The sequence below is a fragment of the Pleuronectes platessa genome, chromosome 7 (genome assembly GCF_947347685.1).
Source record: "Pleuronectes platessa chromosome 7, fPlePla1.1, whole genome shotgun sequence".
NCBI classification, from domain to species: domain Eukaryota; kingdom Metazoa; phylum Chordata; class Actinopteri; order Pleuronectiformes; family Pleuronectidae; genus Pleuronectes; species Pleuronectes platessa.
The window spans coordinates 5,957,946-5,973,518 of NC_070632.1; the positions used below are offsets into that span (position 1 = coordinate 5,957,946).

A 15,573-nucleotide genomic window follows, 5' to 3' on the forward strand; every position below is an offset into this window, starting at 1 on the left:
AACAGATAAGTGCATTGTTGTCACATGACTTTGTGTCTCAAAATCCAGAGGAATCCTTTATTTCTTTTACCACGGCTAAAGTTAAACCCATGGTAAGTGTTAAAGAAACAAAGAACACACGTGCAGTTTGTCTAATTGAAAAAGACTCAAAGCTTTCAAATGAACGTCATAATGTGAGTGGCAGTCTGCTTCTAATATCCTCTAACCTAATATGATATCTCATGATACAGAGGCGAGACTTGAGATTTAATTTGATTCAGGGATTGTCAGAATCAGCAGATGAAATCAAAAACAACCAACTGGCAAACAAAGCAGAGGTTGTCTCACCTCGATTAAGTTGGAAGGGTTTCTATAATCTCTCCCTTTATGTTTTCCATCATGCTACAATCCAATTGAAATGTCAAAAGGGACATCTGTACCTCCCACCAGAATTCGGCTGTCAACGTACACAGGATGAAAAAGCTTCTTCCAGCCATCGCTCGCGCACATTCCATTTTCTGTCTCCTTTTACAGGTGAGAATTCAATTAGGTTGCATCCATACTAGGACATTTTCATTTATGAAACTGTGTTTTAAAAAAATTCAACCCACACAAGCATTTAGTTCCATCTCAGAAGTTATCCATGTCTATATACTAAGCCACCTGAAAATGAATATCACTTAACCATTCATGTACACTGGGCAATATATTACATCAAATATTATAAACGAGAAACAAAATTGGTGAATAGCAAATCGAGGAAATTATTTTCTTGGAACTGTTAGTAAAGGTATAAGCTTAAGCTAAATTTGACCATCACAACTTGTTATATTGTGACTAAAAATAACCAGTAATGGAACGAATGTGGGTGACTGCGATTGTGACATCGATAAGAATATCTCAGTTTTGATTCGAATAACTCTACTTCAGTCTACAGTGTAAACAAGCAGTTTACAAACTAAAATAGCCAACAGCATTTCCAATCTTCTCAGTTTTAGGTGCTTGAGAAACATAGTGTGGAGGCCAGGCCTAAACATAGCGACAGGGATGCATATTAAAAGCAAAACCTAGTCGAGTGGCTGTAGCCTCAGGTCGACAGTGGGACATGCATTGTATCTGAAAGGGTGAGCTTGAGTCGCTCAACCCTAAAATGCAACCCTCCCTACAGCCTTTGTTACCAGATGCTATTAGATCTGGGAATTACTGAATGATATTGACACCTGGACATCCTTTATCAGACATGAGGAAAATAATAATAAATAAGATATATGGGCAAAAATAATCCTCTGACAGCTGATTCATACGAATAGATAAAAAAAAAAAAAATTCATTATCACCATCTTGCATGCAGGCCTAAGATGAGTCTCACATCACACAAAGTTTCTGTTTGACGTGAGCATGGCTAATGTAAATGAGAAAAGAATCCACTGAGTGGAGTGGGGGACTTCACCGGAGTTTGTCAAATCAAAGAGATATCTAGGCTAAACTGGTGTAAAGTAAAAAACACCTGTCTTCCAGGCAGAGCAGACCATCTGTAATTTCAGATAAAAGTGAAATGTGCCTCTCACTGGACATTCAAGTCCCTCATCGTGTGTCAAATGATATCTGCAGCAAGATAGGGAGAGAGAGAGGCTGAAGTACATTGCATGTATTTGCGTCTGACCCATGCAAGCTGCATGTGACATGAGAGGGAGGAAAGAAAAGGCTGCGATAAGCAGTGCAGCAGCTCCAAGGCAGATCCACAGAGCCTATAGTATCAGGGGGGTGGCCTCTGGCTACCTTCACAGCAAACACTTTCCACGCCACTGCTGTTAACAGCTCCTCCGGGGTCTATATCACCAACAGTTGGAGGATGTATGCACGGATAGCTGGAGGGGGAAGGGAGGCCTGTTTGTTGTGTAAAGGCTCCTCTCTTCCTCTCCTTTGCTTCTTTCTTTATTTCTTCCTCCCCCACTCCCCTCCCACTTTCAGCTCACACATGGTTCCTCCAGGAGCCATCATCTGACAACACCCTCCACCCCCACACGTAACCACCTCCTGCCACATGACAAACATGCACACACAGCCATAACACCACAGGAAAACGCCCTCGCATCCTCAGGATGTATTGTTGATCTGATGAGTGGAAAGCATCAGCATCTTTGAGTTACTGCCAGACACTTCTGATTGACTGCATCAGAACAAGAGCTTGTTGGCTGGTTTGCCTTTGCAGCCATTCCTGATCTTCAATATGTTTGAGGTAGAGTGATGAGTCGAGTCCTACAAACCTGCCTTAACTAGTATCTTGATGCATCAGAACCTCCAGACAAAGACACCATTAGCTCATTAAAAACCCCGCAAAGAAGAGGAGTGACTACAGGTTGTGCTGAATGAGCTGCACTATCATGTGGGAACAGTAAATATAGCTCATAAACGACACAGCTGGACGGTCAGTGTCAGCTTTCAGTTGACTTTTATTACAGTGTCAATGTCATGGCCAGGTGGGGAAGGCGGCCGGGCTGTAAAGGAAGAGATTGGATGGTGGACAGATCCTTCCGGAGTCGAGCTCCCTCCACACCGACGGAGACCCTTTGCCTCGGCACGGCTCTCTGGCTGTGTGGGTGAGGATCATTAAGCACAGGAGATGGAGGCCACCCGGTGCCGCGGTGAGCATGTCTCATACTTCCACTGCCGGCTCGGAGGAAGTCACATCGTCAACTTCCTCATACAAAATGAAGCTTCCTACTTCAGCTGACATCTGAGTGGTCCCACTCTCGAACTACACGAACATTCAGTGCATGTGTACAAACACGCACACAGAGTTATTGATGGTAAATAATAACACAAAATTTGTCATCCATGTTGCATTCATCACTGGTAATTGACTGATACGACTGAAACTTGAATCAAATGGGGGTTCAAGGCTGCTGCACACTAGAGGATAACCGGGCCCCTTCTGACAATCACGGGTGCGTTCCCGGGTGAAGGTCACTCTGCGCCGATTATCTGCCTAAATAATCCTGAAGTGTGTGGGGGGGTTTAACCAAATAATCTTAATGCTACCAATTGAGTCAGAGCCTCCCTAATCTTGAATTGTAAATATGAAACATAATTGGCTCAGACTGCAATCTGCAATTGCGACAGCGAGCTGAACAGGAAGCTCCACCCAGATGTTGCGTACTTGTACAGCTGTGACTAAAAAACAACCGTAAGTGCACAAGCCTTCTCAGCCATGACTACATCCAAATCTGTCATAATGTCTGTGGTCTGCCACTTTTTAAAATCGGTCAAGAGATGAAAATCCTCCGGTGTGCAGCAGCCCTGAGGTGACGCAGTTGAGACACAGCAGTCGGCTCCGTTTCTTTGAGGTCAGTCTAGTGTGTCAGGATCCTTACATTCACAAACAACGGTGCAATAGCTGCCAAGTCGCTTAGGCCACATTCAGACTGACCTCTGTATAAAAACCAAGACCCCTAATTCTCTATGATGTAACCAGGGTACCAAGTTGGGACTAGTCTCAGCCTTTTCTGGAAAGAAACTAAAAGAAAACTGGATCTCTGGATGAAAAACCAGTGTCATTCACGCAGAAGACACAGACAAAGATCTTTGTGTGTTTGCCACTACTCGTGTCCGTGTGTTGTCAATAAAACCACTTGATCTCTGCAGCAGAGTTATTACATCACTTCCTGCTGCACCCGGCTGCTCCATCTCTCGTGGGAATAATGCAGAGGATTTGTTGGGGTTGTGAACGCATCTGTGCACAGAATCTGATGCCACGTTGTCCATGTGTGAAAGGAAGACGTCAGGATTTCACCCGCAGGTCATGTGTGAAAACCGCTCCACTCACCTTGCAATCATCCGCATGAAAGCCAAATTGATTGTCACCTGGACAATTTGTGTTTGGACAGGTGCTAAGCCTTCAGACTAACAGATCTATTATTTAAACCAGCTTTCCTGGATTTCATTTCATTGTGTCACTGTAAAAGGAACATCATGCCTTTGCCAAGTCGCTTTCACGCCTACTACTATAGTTCTACATGACACAGTAACAGTGCTGACAGTAACAACAGGTGAGGAGCAGCCTATTTATTTTTTAGCTAATATTGTCTTGTTTGAGTTGCTGTCACCATGAGTTTACTCTGGATACACTGCACACAATTTTGTATGTATATTGTAAGTTTTTAAAACAAAACTCTGTTACTAGATGGACCTCTCATCCACATGGCTATGGAGTTCTCAGGGGCTGTGTTGTAATATTGATGGGCAGAGATTTTGAAACGATGACTCAAGTCACTAGATTCACTTCCCGATTGGATCCCATCAGTCAGAGCTCATCTACTCTACATAAACACTTTTAACCCCATATTCTATGAAACGAAAGAAATCCCACTTCTTACTTTTCAACATTGTTGTTCCTTGTAGTATTTTCCGTAACAAAACAACAACTTCTGAATTGACGATCTGTTTCCTGTTTACACCGGCACGGAAATGTCCAGTGTTCGTGATTGGTCAGGTTATGTGCATTTTCAGGTGTTGAAGTATCGCTGCAAAGGGATTATTCCTAATACTCTTGTGTGAATCGAGATAATTTCAGTTTAAAAACAAAACAAGAAAACATTAGTACTTGTACATTAGAGTGTGTTCCAGCTGGAACCTGTCTAAAACCTCCAAGTTTCACATCCCTACTCTGCATCCAGTCACTCTGACTCAGTCCAACCTCTAGTTAGCCCATCTCAAAAAATGTTATACCACTTTACATGTCTGTGCTCCCTCTTTCTTTGCATTGTTCTTTTTGTGCCTACTCTGTTTTCTATAAGAACAAACAGTGCCATGTCTTGGAATAAATATCTTTCTTTATTACCTCTTCTTTCTGTGATGTTGAGTCACACAGACACAAACACGGTTTCTCAGCAGGCTAAAAACATGAAGCAACCAGTGAGCTCTACATTGCTCCCACTGGATGAGACCTGGTTTGATGAAGTTCTCACTACTGGAGTTGTCTGACTCCTCTCATCTGTGTTTCTTAACCAGCCACAAACACACAGGGTGAAAAGGCAACAGCGGAGGGATGCCGCCACAGACTGGAGACAGAGAGAGGGAACCATGGGGAGCTGCAACAATGGAACTGGCTGAAACAAACCCCAGTGTATTTGCCCCTCTGCCCCCCCCCCCCCCCCCCCCCCCTGAGCACACACTCCCCATGTGAAACCATCTGATGCATGTACTGCTGCTCTCACTTGTCAATCACAATTGGGGGAGGTGCAGCAGCCTCTTGCCCTCCCAGTGCATGTGAGGAAGGGTATTAAGAGAGACATGCAAAAGGGTTCTTGATCTTCTTGGGGTATTCACAGAGTGTGAAAAAGTTTTGAGGGGCATTATGTGGAGCCGGATCTGGATAGGAACGTGTCAGAGGTTGGTGTCTGTGGGGCTGTAAGAATGGCTGAGCTGGGGATGTGTCAGTGGGTGGGACAGAGGGAGAGAAAGGGATGGAAGGGATGCAAGGGATGAGTGAACACTACAGATCTGTCGAGAGGGGGCCTTCAATCTCTTCACTGGAAAAGACAAAGAAGATAAAACAGGCCAAGGTCGAAGGTAAAATCATTTTCAGTGGTTTCAATCACCAGCCAATGATCCATGTTGACGATCACGCAGATGTCAGAGAGAAATACAAATGATTTGCTTTTGCGAGTGACGCGTCTTTACGACAATCATCTATGGCCCTCGCAGAAAAGCCTACTAATGGAAGCCAGACTGGCAACACATATTAAATGGCTGCTATCTGCACTTATAATGCACAAGAAGAGGGAATCAGCGAGTGTGTGTGTGTCTGTCTGTCTGTCTGAAGTTGGGCCATGATGTAGCAACACTAAAGCCTTGATCCTATTCCCCCATTAATCCATCTGCTTTGTAGACAACAGAAACAAGGACTTGCTCACAGGCAGCATGCTCTCACTTATTTACCAGATCTAATAGGACTAAATCTTCTTTTATAATCACACTAGGGGCTTCAACAAAAAAAAATAATAGCCCCCACCCCAGAAGGGCTGCAGCAGCAGCCGCAGCTAGCACCCAGTCAGAATGAAGAGCCTCCACCCTCCAGGGGGAAGGGAAAGAAAGAACCACCATCTGGGGTTTAGTCATGGTTATGCCAGGGGCTGAGGCTCAGAGACGGGGGGACTGCTGGGGCTCGAGAAGGGGATGGGGCAATGGGACTGCAAATGGGTATTGGGTACTGTGCGGACTGGAAAGGGGAGGGAAATAATGTAGATGAAGAGTTTGACAGGTAATAATGAGTGAGAACATTTTACAGCAGCAGAAAAACAAAAAAGAAAGAGCTTAAGCTGTTGTCAGACAAATGAACTCCAAAAAATTTGCTGACATTCTCCAATCCCTGTCCGGATCATTCAGGTTAGTGTGGCACCTGGGCAGGGCATGCCAGCAGCAGGACATATCGTATACAGTATAACGTATTACTGTTGAAATCATGTGTTTTTGAATGCAGCATATAGACATTGGCTCATATCACCAAAAGCTGTCGGATCTCATCGTCTTCCTTAATTGACATCTTCATCGGCATCTGAAATGTGTATGGCACCTCTTTAACATCCAAATATATTTGTATTCCCCCCCCACACACAGCTTTGCATACATCTTGTGTTAGAAAGGTCATCAACATGCCCTAGTCCACTGAGAATTCTTCTGACATTAGCCTGCTGTATTCTCACATTGGCTCACTTGTACATTCTCTGGTTTGAGTCTCAAAGCAGCGACACTTCACACCCAAACAGTTTATATTTACTTTGTCTATTTATACATCGCATCAGATAATGTTGTGCGTGGCTTTTGTGGGTAATGATGTCATATCACCAACTCTAAGAACTTACAACAATGCTGATGATGCAAGCTGTCCCACCCTAGCCGGTTCAACAAAACAAACCGGGGAGTGGATGCGCTGCCAATCCGGTACAGCCTGAACACACCCACACAGTCCGACATGGTCGACTCAGGTAACATGAATAGAAAACATCGGTGAGGGTTGATTAACGGTTTGCCGGGAGGGAGGTCGTCAAAAGTTCAGGTGTTACAGAGAAAAAGAGAACCATAAAAAAGTTGGTACCATAGAGACAATGGTTGGGAAGAAAAAGCTAAATGAAATGGTAACAGAAACCAGTTTTCACCTTTAAAATGTGTCTCTGCACATCCAGTTTTTGTGGTATGTATATAGATCCTCTGTCCTGGACATGATCTATGACTATAAGCATCAAGTGTGTTAGATACGGATGGAATCAACTGGCGCGTGGGAGCAGCAGGTGCCATTCCTCTCACACCAGGGCGGCACAGACCCCCTGCCAAATGTGACAAAGTCTTCTGGGACACGACTTAAACCAGGTCTGTGGTAAAAGAACAGCTTCTCTAACCCATATGGGCCGTGCCTTTCAAAGCATAAATGGATCAATGTGTTAGAGCCGGAAGAGGGGATCTCGGGGCTTTCACACAAACATCTGCACCATGACAAACTCAACGTGCCGTGTTAGTTATCTACAGAGAGAAACATTAAATATACATGACAGGTCAACGCTTAGAAATGTCTCTTCTATTTGCTGTTTTGATAATGTACATCATCGAGGGGCAAAGTAGACGTCGACAAGCCAATGATGAAGATACAAGGAATAAAAGGCATGACAATGTGCCAAGCAGGCTGCCCGCCGAGCACAGAGTGGGAAGATGACAGGGGAAAAGGTCCCTGCCATGAGGAGCCATGTCTGCTGATGGAGGGCACATCATTGAGGATCCAGAATCAGCGGTCTACAGTGTCCGTTAGCTGCGGGACTTCAGGCATCATTTCACAGATAAATAGCCAAGAAATCAAGCATACGCCACAGGGACAAAAAACGAGGCCCAAGACTATGTCGACCTTGGGCCTCCTTCTTGTAGATCCCACTTTGCGCCTTCATACTAATGTCCTCTCACTTCCTCACTCTCCATCTCTAGGACATTTTCTCCACTTCCCCTCTTTCCCCTTCCCTCCCACTCATTCTTTCTTTCTTTCTTTCTTTCCTCTCCATCTCACCCACACAGCTCCCTGCTTACAGTGTGAGGAAAGTGGAAACCAGCGACAGTGAAGTGTATCAGCACAGGAACAATGTGCAGGGGGCTGTTTTGTAAGACCAGCCAAGGAGAGTGGGGGGAGAGACGCCATTATCACTGACCAGCACCGTAGACAGAAAAGAGCTGCCCCCGAAACAGTACCACAGCAGCATTGATGGTCCGGATCAGTGAGTTTCAACATCCACCCCGGTTGTGGTTTCAGAGGGTGTAAAACATTTGTGATCGGAAATGAGGCTTTAATTACAAAAGTTCTCATAATAGGGATAAGAAAAAATAGTTTCAGTGAACAGATTACAGACAGAGAGTCGGGAGGATCAGCCATCCTGAGTTATCTCCCCTGAAATACCTCTTACCTAACTAACAAGATCTGAATTCCACAATACTGAGCAGGTATGTGTCCCACACCCTTCTTATGAATCTCCCTGACACCAGAGGGAAAAGCTAGGCACGGTAACACACAGAAGTTCAGATGTGCAGAGTTGGTTGGGGGGCCCTCAGAGGCCACAATTGGTATAACATAGGGGCCTGGTGGAACAGCCTGATACAAGTCAGCAGCAACCAACATAAGACACCGTGTCTACAAGGTAGGACTGATAACATGTCAAAGACTGTTGACACTAAAGCCCAAACCAGAGTGAAATCACTCGACGCCACCCACTCTGTCTTGAGCACTGACGGCCTCTTCCTGCCCCCGTTCCAAACCCCGGACTCCTGAGTAATTTAACCCGATTATCCACAGATACAATATGACTGTAGCCGACCAACACAACCCAAACAAACATTCTCACACCGCTTACACACATTGTATGAGGAAGAAAGATAATGAATTCAAATTCGAATGAATATTCTGACCTCACAATTATACTGACAAGACCATAGATGGCAAGATAAAAAGGTAGAGTTATGAGTCAGCCAAAGTGCTACATTCGTGGGAAGTGCCCAGGCCAGCCGGTCCTGTTGCTGGTATGTGGCATTAAGAAAAACAAACCTGTCTGCCTGACTATTCCTACTACTATACTCTTACTTCTACAACACAAGAGTCTAAAGATCATGGCTCCAAATGTTGGAATAAAACCGTCACCGAGCACTGTTACATGTCACTGTGATACCAGAAACAACAGTTTGAAAGAGCACGACAACAACAATGAGACTAATAGGACAGGACAGTGTCAGCTGATTCCTTTTAGATGTTAAGTTAGTGTCCACGGCAGACAAGAGGGGACTTATAAAGCTCTTGTCAGGCAGTTGAGTCCAGCTGGAGTCTGGAAGATGAGCCCCGTCCTGGAGGGCCAGTCACCGTAAACACACTGGAGACCACTACAAAGCCGAGTCCTACAAAGAGAGGACCCACGTGCTCCACAAATGCTGGACTAAGTGTGTAAATGTCGGAGGGGACGACGTTAACAAAAGCTGCACTCGGGTTAAAAATGACTCCTTCTACCGTAGGTCGTTAAATGATCCATCAACCCTCATGCATTGTTTTATCCCAAGTGTAGCTGGTAGTGTGAAGAGGTCCTCCACTTAGTATCTGAAACAACAAGGTCTGATGATACCTTGTTTTTATTCTTCATAACAATGGCATCTGATAAAAAGCCTGCGTCAAACAATAAACTGATAGGTGAACACAGGTGTGGAAGCAGAACTCAGAGCACTGTACATGTGTTTTGATGATATAAAAAGATGGAAGGAGCATAACCAAAACCAGGATTGACTTCTGAACCACCGAGGTCAGACATGAGCTGAACAGTCAGACTCCCTCTTTAGATGCATACTGGGTTTTTTTTCTGATTTACAATCTACCAACTGGTTTAAAGCACTTTCTTGTTTCAAACACTGGAGAGCCACTCATCACGTAGGTTACAACACGTTTTGAAACCCTGACAACATGCACTTTAGCTTATGACAATTTGTTAATGGAACACACAAATTCAAACTCATTTGTGAGCAAACACACTAGTTTGCTTAATCGTCACATCCTTTGGAAATGATCCATGATGACTTGTGTCTAATATGACACCAACTCCTGTTTTGAGTTATCAAACACAATGTACAGGCTTAAAATGTGTGGTTTCAGTTATGATGAACACTAACATCAACATGGTCCCTCTAAAAGCCCTTGGGAAGTGAGAATCAGATCCTAGAAATACATTTTGAGTCTAGCAACACAAAATAGGAAACAGGACTGTCATGTCGCTAAATTGAATAACAAACCATCATCCATCCCATGTGCCAGTGGGCTTATAAATATAATTCAGTAATTTGAACAGGGTGCCAACACCACAAATATGCGACAGGACAAGATTAACTCTACATTTCGTTTCACAGTTTTCGTATTAAAGTGGAATGACATCAATCAAAGAGCTAAAGCCGTGGGTTTCTTGTCGTGTTTGCTATCTAACCATTATTATCACTGCAGCTGCAGATAATGACAGCGAGCCAGAGGAGTTGTGACCTTGAACACTTGTGCGTCTGATTAGGATGTCCAAGCTCAAGATAATAACTATATCAATCTCAATATTTCCTCCAAATCCATTTGAAGGGTTAGGGTGATGTGATGTGCTTAGTGATGCGGTTAAAGACGAATATATCATCGACCCTCGTATAAAAAAAAGCTACACGGCTCAAACAACACACGAGAAACCTGACATTTCCACTGATCTATTTACCTACACAAAAACACGCGTTTTACGTTAATCCAACCAGGAGCAAAGGAGAAAAGTAGCAACACACAACCCCTCAACTTCCATGTAAACTATAAGCGCAACGCGATCCCCCCCCCCCTCCCTCCCCTCCATCTGCCCTGCGCCTCGTTCAATAACAAAGCGAAGCCCGAGCGTGTGTTTCCCTCGGTGGAAGGAAGGGGGTGGGGATGAATGAGTGATGGAGGCTGTTGATGCGTGGTGTTGACCTTACCAATTTCTTTAAAGTGCAATCATTCTTCGAACGATTGACCAAATCTCCATTAACGCTGCTGTAACACGGGGATAGATGTATATTGGAATTAACAGCTCTGTAAACTAAGAATAGAGCTCGGAGAGCAAAGGAAGAAGGGGAGGGGGGGGGGGGGGAGTCGAGCGATAAAGTTGAATTGTGAGATCGCAGTGTAGTAATTTGCGTGTATTCAGAGGTGGAATGAGGCGCAGGTGCGTGGTTGTGCATCTTTCACGTCTCGTGGAGAACACACATGAGAAACTCTCGTTAGAAGCATCACTTCGAGCAGCAGAATGGGAGTTGAGCAAACAATGCCCGGGCAGCATCTGCGTCCCTATGGCTACCCCCGAGCCAGATGGCTTCCAACTCCAGGACAATAAACTCGAGCCTCACGCCATGAACTTAACTGTATCCGATACAAGAATATATATGTGTATATAAGAAACTGCAGTTGTGTAGTGTATTCAGTAGGAACCGGCAATTCGAGTGAACGTGCGACTTTTGCGACGCACATCCACATTTGTGCGGTGGCACGATTGTGATTTGTTTAAGATGACGATCAAGTTTCGCTTCTTTACGTCCCTTCCCCTCCTCGGGTCTCACGTTGTCTCAATCATGTCTTATTTAAATAAAAGGACCAGAAGCTCGGGATCGCTCCTCGACACAAACATGAGGCTCGAATGAAAACAAACGAACGGCACATGGTTGTATTGAACGGACAGCTCTGTCTAAAAAAGTTACACAACAACAGAACCACTTTACAACACAACACGTAGCGTGGGCACACACTTTGGACCACAACCACACAATGAAGTTAATGTTTTATTCAGGCCGGTGTTGACATTTGCAAACTTCGACTCCCGGTGGTTAGCCCCCGTGAAGGCTAGCCCCACCGCGGTGCTAACGAGCCCCGCTAGCTCGTTACCTAACAGGATCGCCTTAGGAAACGTTAACCGCGAGGGAGAAGTTCGCGGAACGCCGCTAAGCTGGTTAACCGAACAGGACGTGAGGGAAACACAAAAAACCTGACACAAACAACTTCTCATTTCCGCCATTGAACACATCGGCGCGGCTGAAAGTGGCGCACGAGCGGGCTTTACCTCTATTTCGAAGTCGGGCAGGTTGAACGCGGTCCTGAACAGCGAGCAGAAGTGCGCTATGGCGGGCACTTCCCACCAGGACTGGACCTCCTCCACGGAAACGGTACATCCCCGGGACATGTTTGGACCGGCGGCGTGGCGGGACGTGTGCTTCTCACATTAGAAAGTACTTTCCTCGGCGGTTTATCGCGTCTCCGTAACATTACCGACACAACAACACTCGCTGCGGCCGTCAGCGACCATCGCGACCCGGGGAGAGCGTCAATATGTTTCTATGAGAATCACCGGGGCTGAGCAGATGGGGCGGAGTGTACCACCGCACGGCGACCAGGGGGGGAGACGGGTTACTTAACAAATATATATACAACTACACACGAGCCTGAATGTGATTAAAAATCCTAGCTTGTGTATATATTGTGAGAATTAAGCCAAAGTAGTAAACAAATTATACAACTGGACTCGTCTGTATATTACAATAACAACAGTTTGCAGTTGGGTGTTCCCCCGCCGGGTTCATAGTGTAGCGGCCATTTAAAGGGAACCACTGAAAAGGCTGAACTACCACTAATGGTTAAAACAAGTCAGGTAAGTCCAGTTTGGTACTATTTTAAAATTTCATTATTTGGCATCAAATTATAAGTAAATAAAATAAAATAAAAAGTCTCCACTTAATCTGTATTTAATCAGTTACATTTAGGAGAAGATGTCTTTAACAGGAGAGGCCTTGGAACAAGAAACATTTACAATCAGCAACACAGAATTAAACACGAGCAACAACACAACAACAATACATTAATAAAAACAGTCAAAATATTCATGAAAGTCATCGCATCGTAAAGATTAAACAATCTCCAAGGGGAACACAAGACTGAAATATATATATATATATATAAAGTAGTTACTGGATCTTGTGCTCTATACTGGTTTTAAATGGGAGAAGAGATTGATATTTTTAAATTGAATTTTCGAATATGTAGATTGAATCATGGTGTTTGATTTTCTTTTCTGTCATCACTGTCATACTTTTTTCTGTTTATTTTCTTTCACTTGTTTGTTTAAATTCTCTTTTTTTTATTTACATGCTCGAAAAAATAAATAAAGATGAATGAATTAATAACAGGACTTTTGTAGTCCATCCAACTGAGTGATACACTTGAACGTATTCAACCCATGCCCTCCTTTCCTTGCATGTGCAACAACTGTTGTCCACAAATCCTAAATGCCCATACAGGCTCACTCAGCTGATCCATGTTGGCTCCAGCAACATGTCAGGAACAGTTTGTGTTTTGTAAACATCCCTGATGGAAGCTTTGGCCAACACACTACACAGGAGCGCCCCCTATCGCAATATGTGACAAGCGCAAGCTAATAAGACTGCACAGCATTTCTTGTTACCAGTGGCCACCTCTCTCTGAGGTTGTTTGCACAGTTAAATGATCAATGTACATATGTTCTATTAGGTAATTATTGTTCTCTTAGATAAATCACTATCCCACTTGGCACTTTTCTCACTCGCTCATGTTTTTGGTGCAGTGTCTAAGAAAAGTTGTAATAACCTGTAGTGTAAACACGAGGCCCTCATCAGCGTTCAGCAGCAGAACCAGTTTGACTCCCTTTCTCTTTATGAAACATGACCCGTATAGCTTGATTCAGCGCAGTAACTCGATGTATGCATTTAAATTATCACATTAACTCGAAAAATATAATTTAAAAGGTGAAACTGCGACGTTTGCCCTAAAGATTGGCTGTGATCTCATTACAAGTAAAAGGTTTTAATACCCACAAAATTACACTATCAGATTTATAGGACATGAAAGTAACAATTTTGGCCTAAAGGTGGTGCAAGAGAAAAGCTCATGAATTCTCAATTATGGAGAGGGTTCTTTAATGAGGGAGTATATTCGCTGTATTGTAAATAATATATACAAACATATACATGCATTCCGTGTACTATATATAATAGACAGTATCTGCTGAGTGCTAAACTGGCAGCAATTCAATTTTGGACCAAAGCTATTTCCATGGTGAGAGTTCCAATGAGACATCATTGCCTCATGGGTAAAAGTAGATTTGAATAAAGCAAAGACAATCTGCTTTGTATAGAGTTCAAAGGTTTAAAAGGCCAAGGTTTAAAAAAAAATATATCAATGAACAGCCACTTTGACTTTTCTTTATAATTAGGATCCCAATTAAAAAACTAAATGGTGAATACTTATAAGGTGTCCTTGTAAATTGTTGCCCCTGCAGGATTGAGACATGTGACCTGTGACCTTCAGAAGATTTGATAGATTAGAAGTGGTGCTAGAGGAAGGGTCACAGGGGTCACGGAGGTTAAGTGGTTAAGTGAGATATTTAGCTGTCGACCAAACTCTTGAAAAGAGCATCTGTTGCTAATCGGGCTACATAGTGTGTAAACTGGTTTCAGTGGACAATTACAAGTATATATATGTTAATAAAAATGAGCAATACAACAAGTAAAATAAATAAATGACAATCAAAACCATTATAATGATGAAGGACAGTATGGACATATTCTTAATACAACTGAAAAAGTGATTAAATGTAATAAAAATAGATTTAAAACATGTTTAAATGATTGATTAAAAAATGATTAAATGATTGAATAATAAATGAGCTAATACTTGATCTAGATAAGCATTACAAATATCCTTCTCCTGTGACATTCTTCCTCTGTAATCATAAAACATACTCGTTATGAGCTTAATACCACTGGTGTCTTCACTTGAGGATGGAAACCTTCATCAATTCCAGGATTTTAAATTTAAAGGATTAAACAAAGCACTTGATTATGCACAATGATATTATCTTAACACAAGAGTAAGAATAAAAGAAAACATCTCAAAAACATTTTGAGTCCTCATCATATTTGGATACTTATATAAAGATAAGGATAAAATCTCAATATAAGAAGTTGATTGCAAATGAATGCATTCCATCCTTCTTTGGTCTGGTCGGTGCTGCTTTTGAGATTTTCCTCCTTTAGTTTTTGGTTTTAGTCTTTCTAGCTTTGTTTTATATTCATATTAATAAAGACGTGACTGCCTGTCATAAGATAAATATGTAAGATTCTGAGACCAATAAAAGTAAGGTGATATAGCATATGAAATAGTTGCATATAATCATATTCCTACTACAGATTATAGAAATGTCACACATCTTTGTTGACTGACTTTTTCCAGACGTCTCAGATTTCATAGGAAAACTCGATATCCTTCGAAAGGTGTGCGGAGCTTTTCCTTGACAGTCACTGTCAGTGGGGCTGGGCCTCAGCAGACAGGCCTCACCCTGCTGTCAGTGTCGTGACAGCTCCGTCTGTAGGTCATCAGTCCCCGAGTGGGGGTGTTGCTAGGTGACAGAGCAATCCAGTATGGCCTCTGAGTGACGACGAGCTTATTGGTCCAACTTAAAACTGAAAGGAAGGAAGTAAGCTGCGAGGGAATTCAGGGATTCGGGG

General features: G+C 43.3%; 1 protein-coding gene across 2 annotated transcripts in view; it reads right to left on the reverse strand.

The window, feature by feature from the left end:
• Positions 1 to 12,356, reverse strand: part of LOC128444421 (chromatin remodeling regulator CECR2) — a 34,086-nt gene extending 21,730 nt beyond the window's left edge. For both annotated transcript variants that reach the window (XM_053426903.1, XM_053426902.1), the window contains exon 1: positions 12,099 to 12,356. In XM_053426903.1, the coding sequence (XP_053282878.1) occupies positions 12,099 to 12,218 (120 nt within the window). In that variant the 5' untranslated portion in view covers positions 12,219 to 12,356. The remainder of the gene's footprint in view (positions 1 to 12,098) is intronic.
• Positions 12,357 to 15,573: the final 3,217 nt, after the last annotated feature.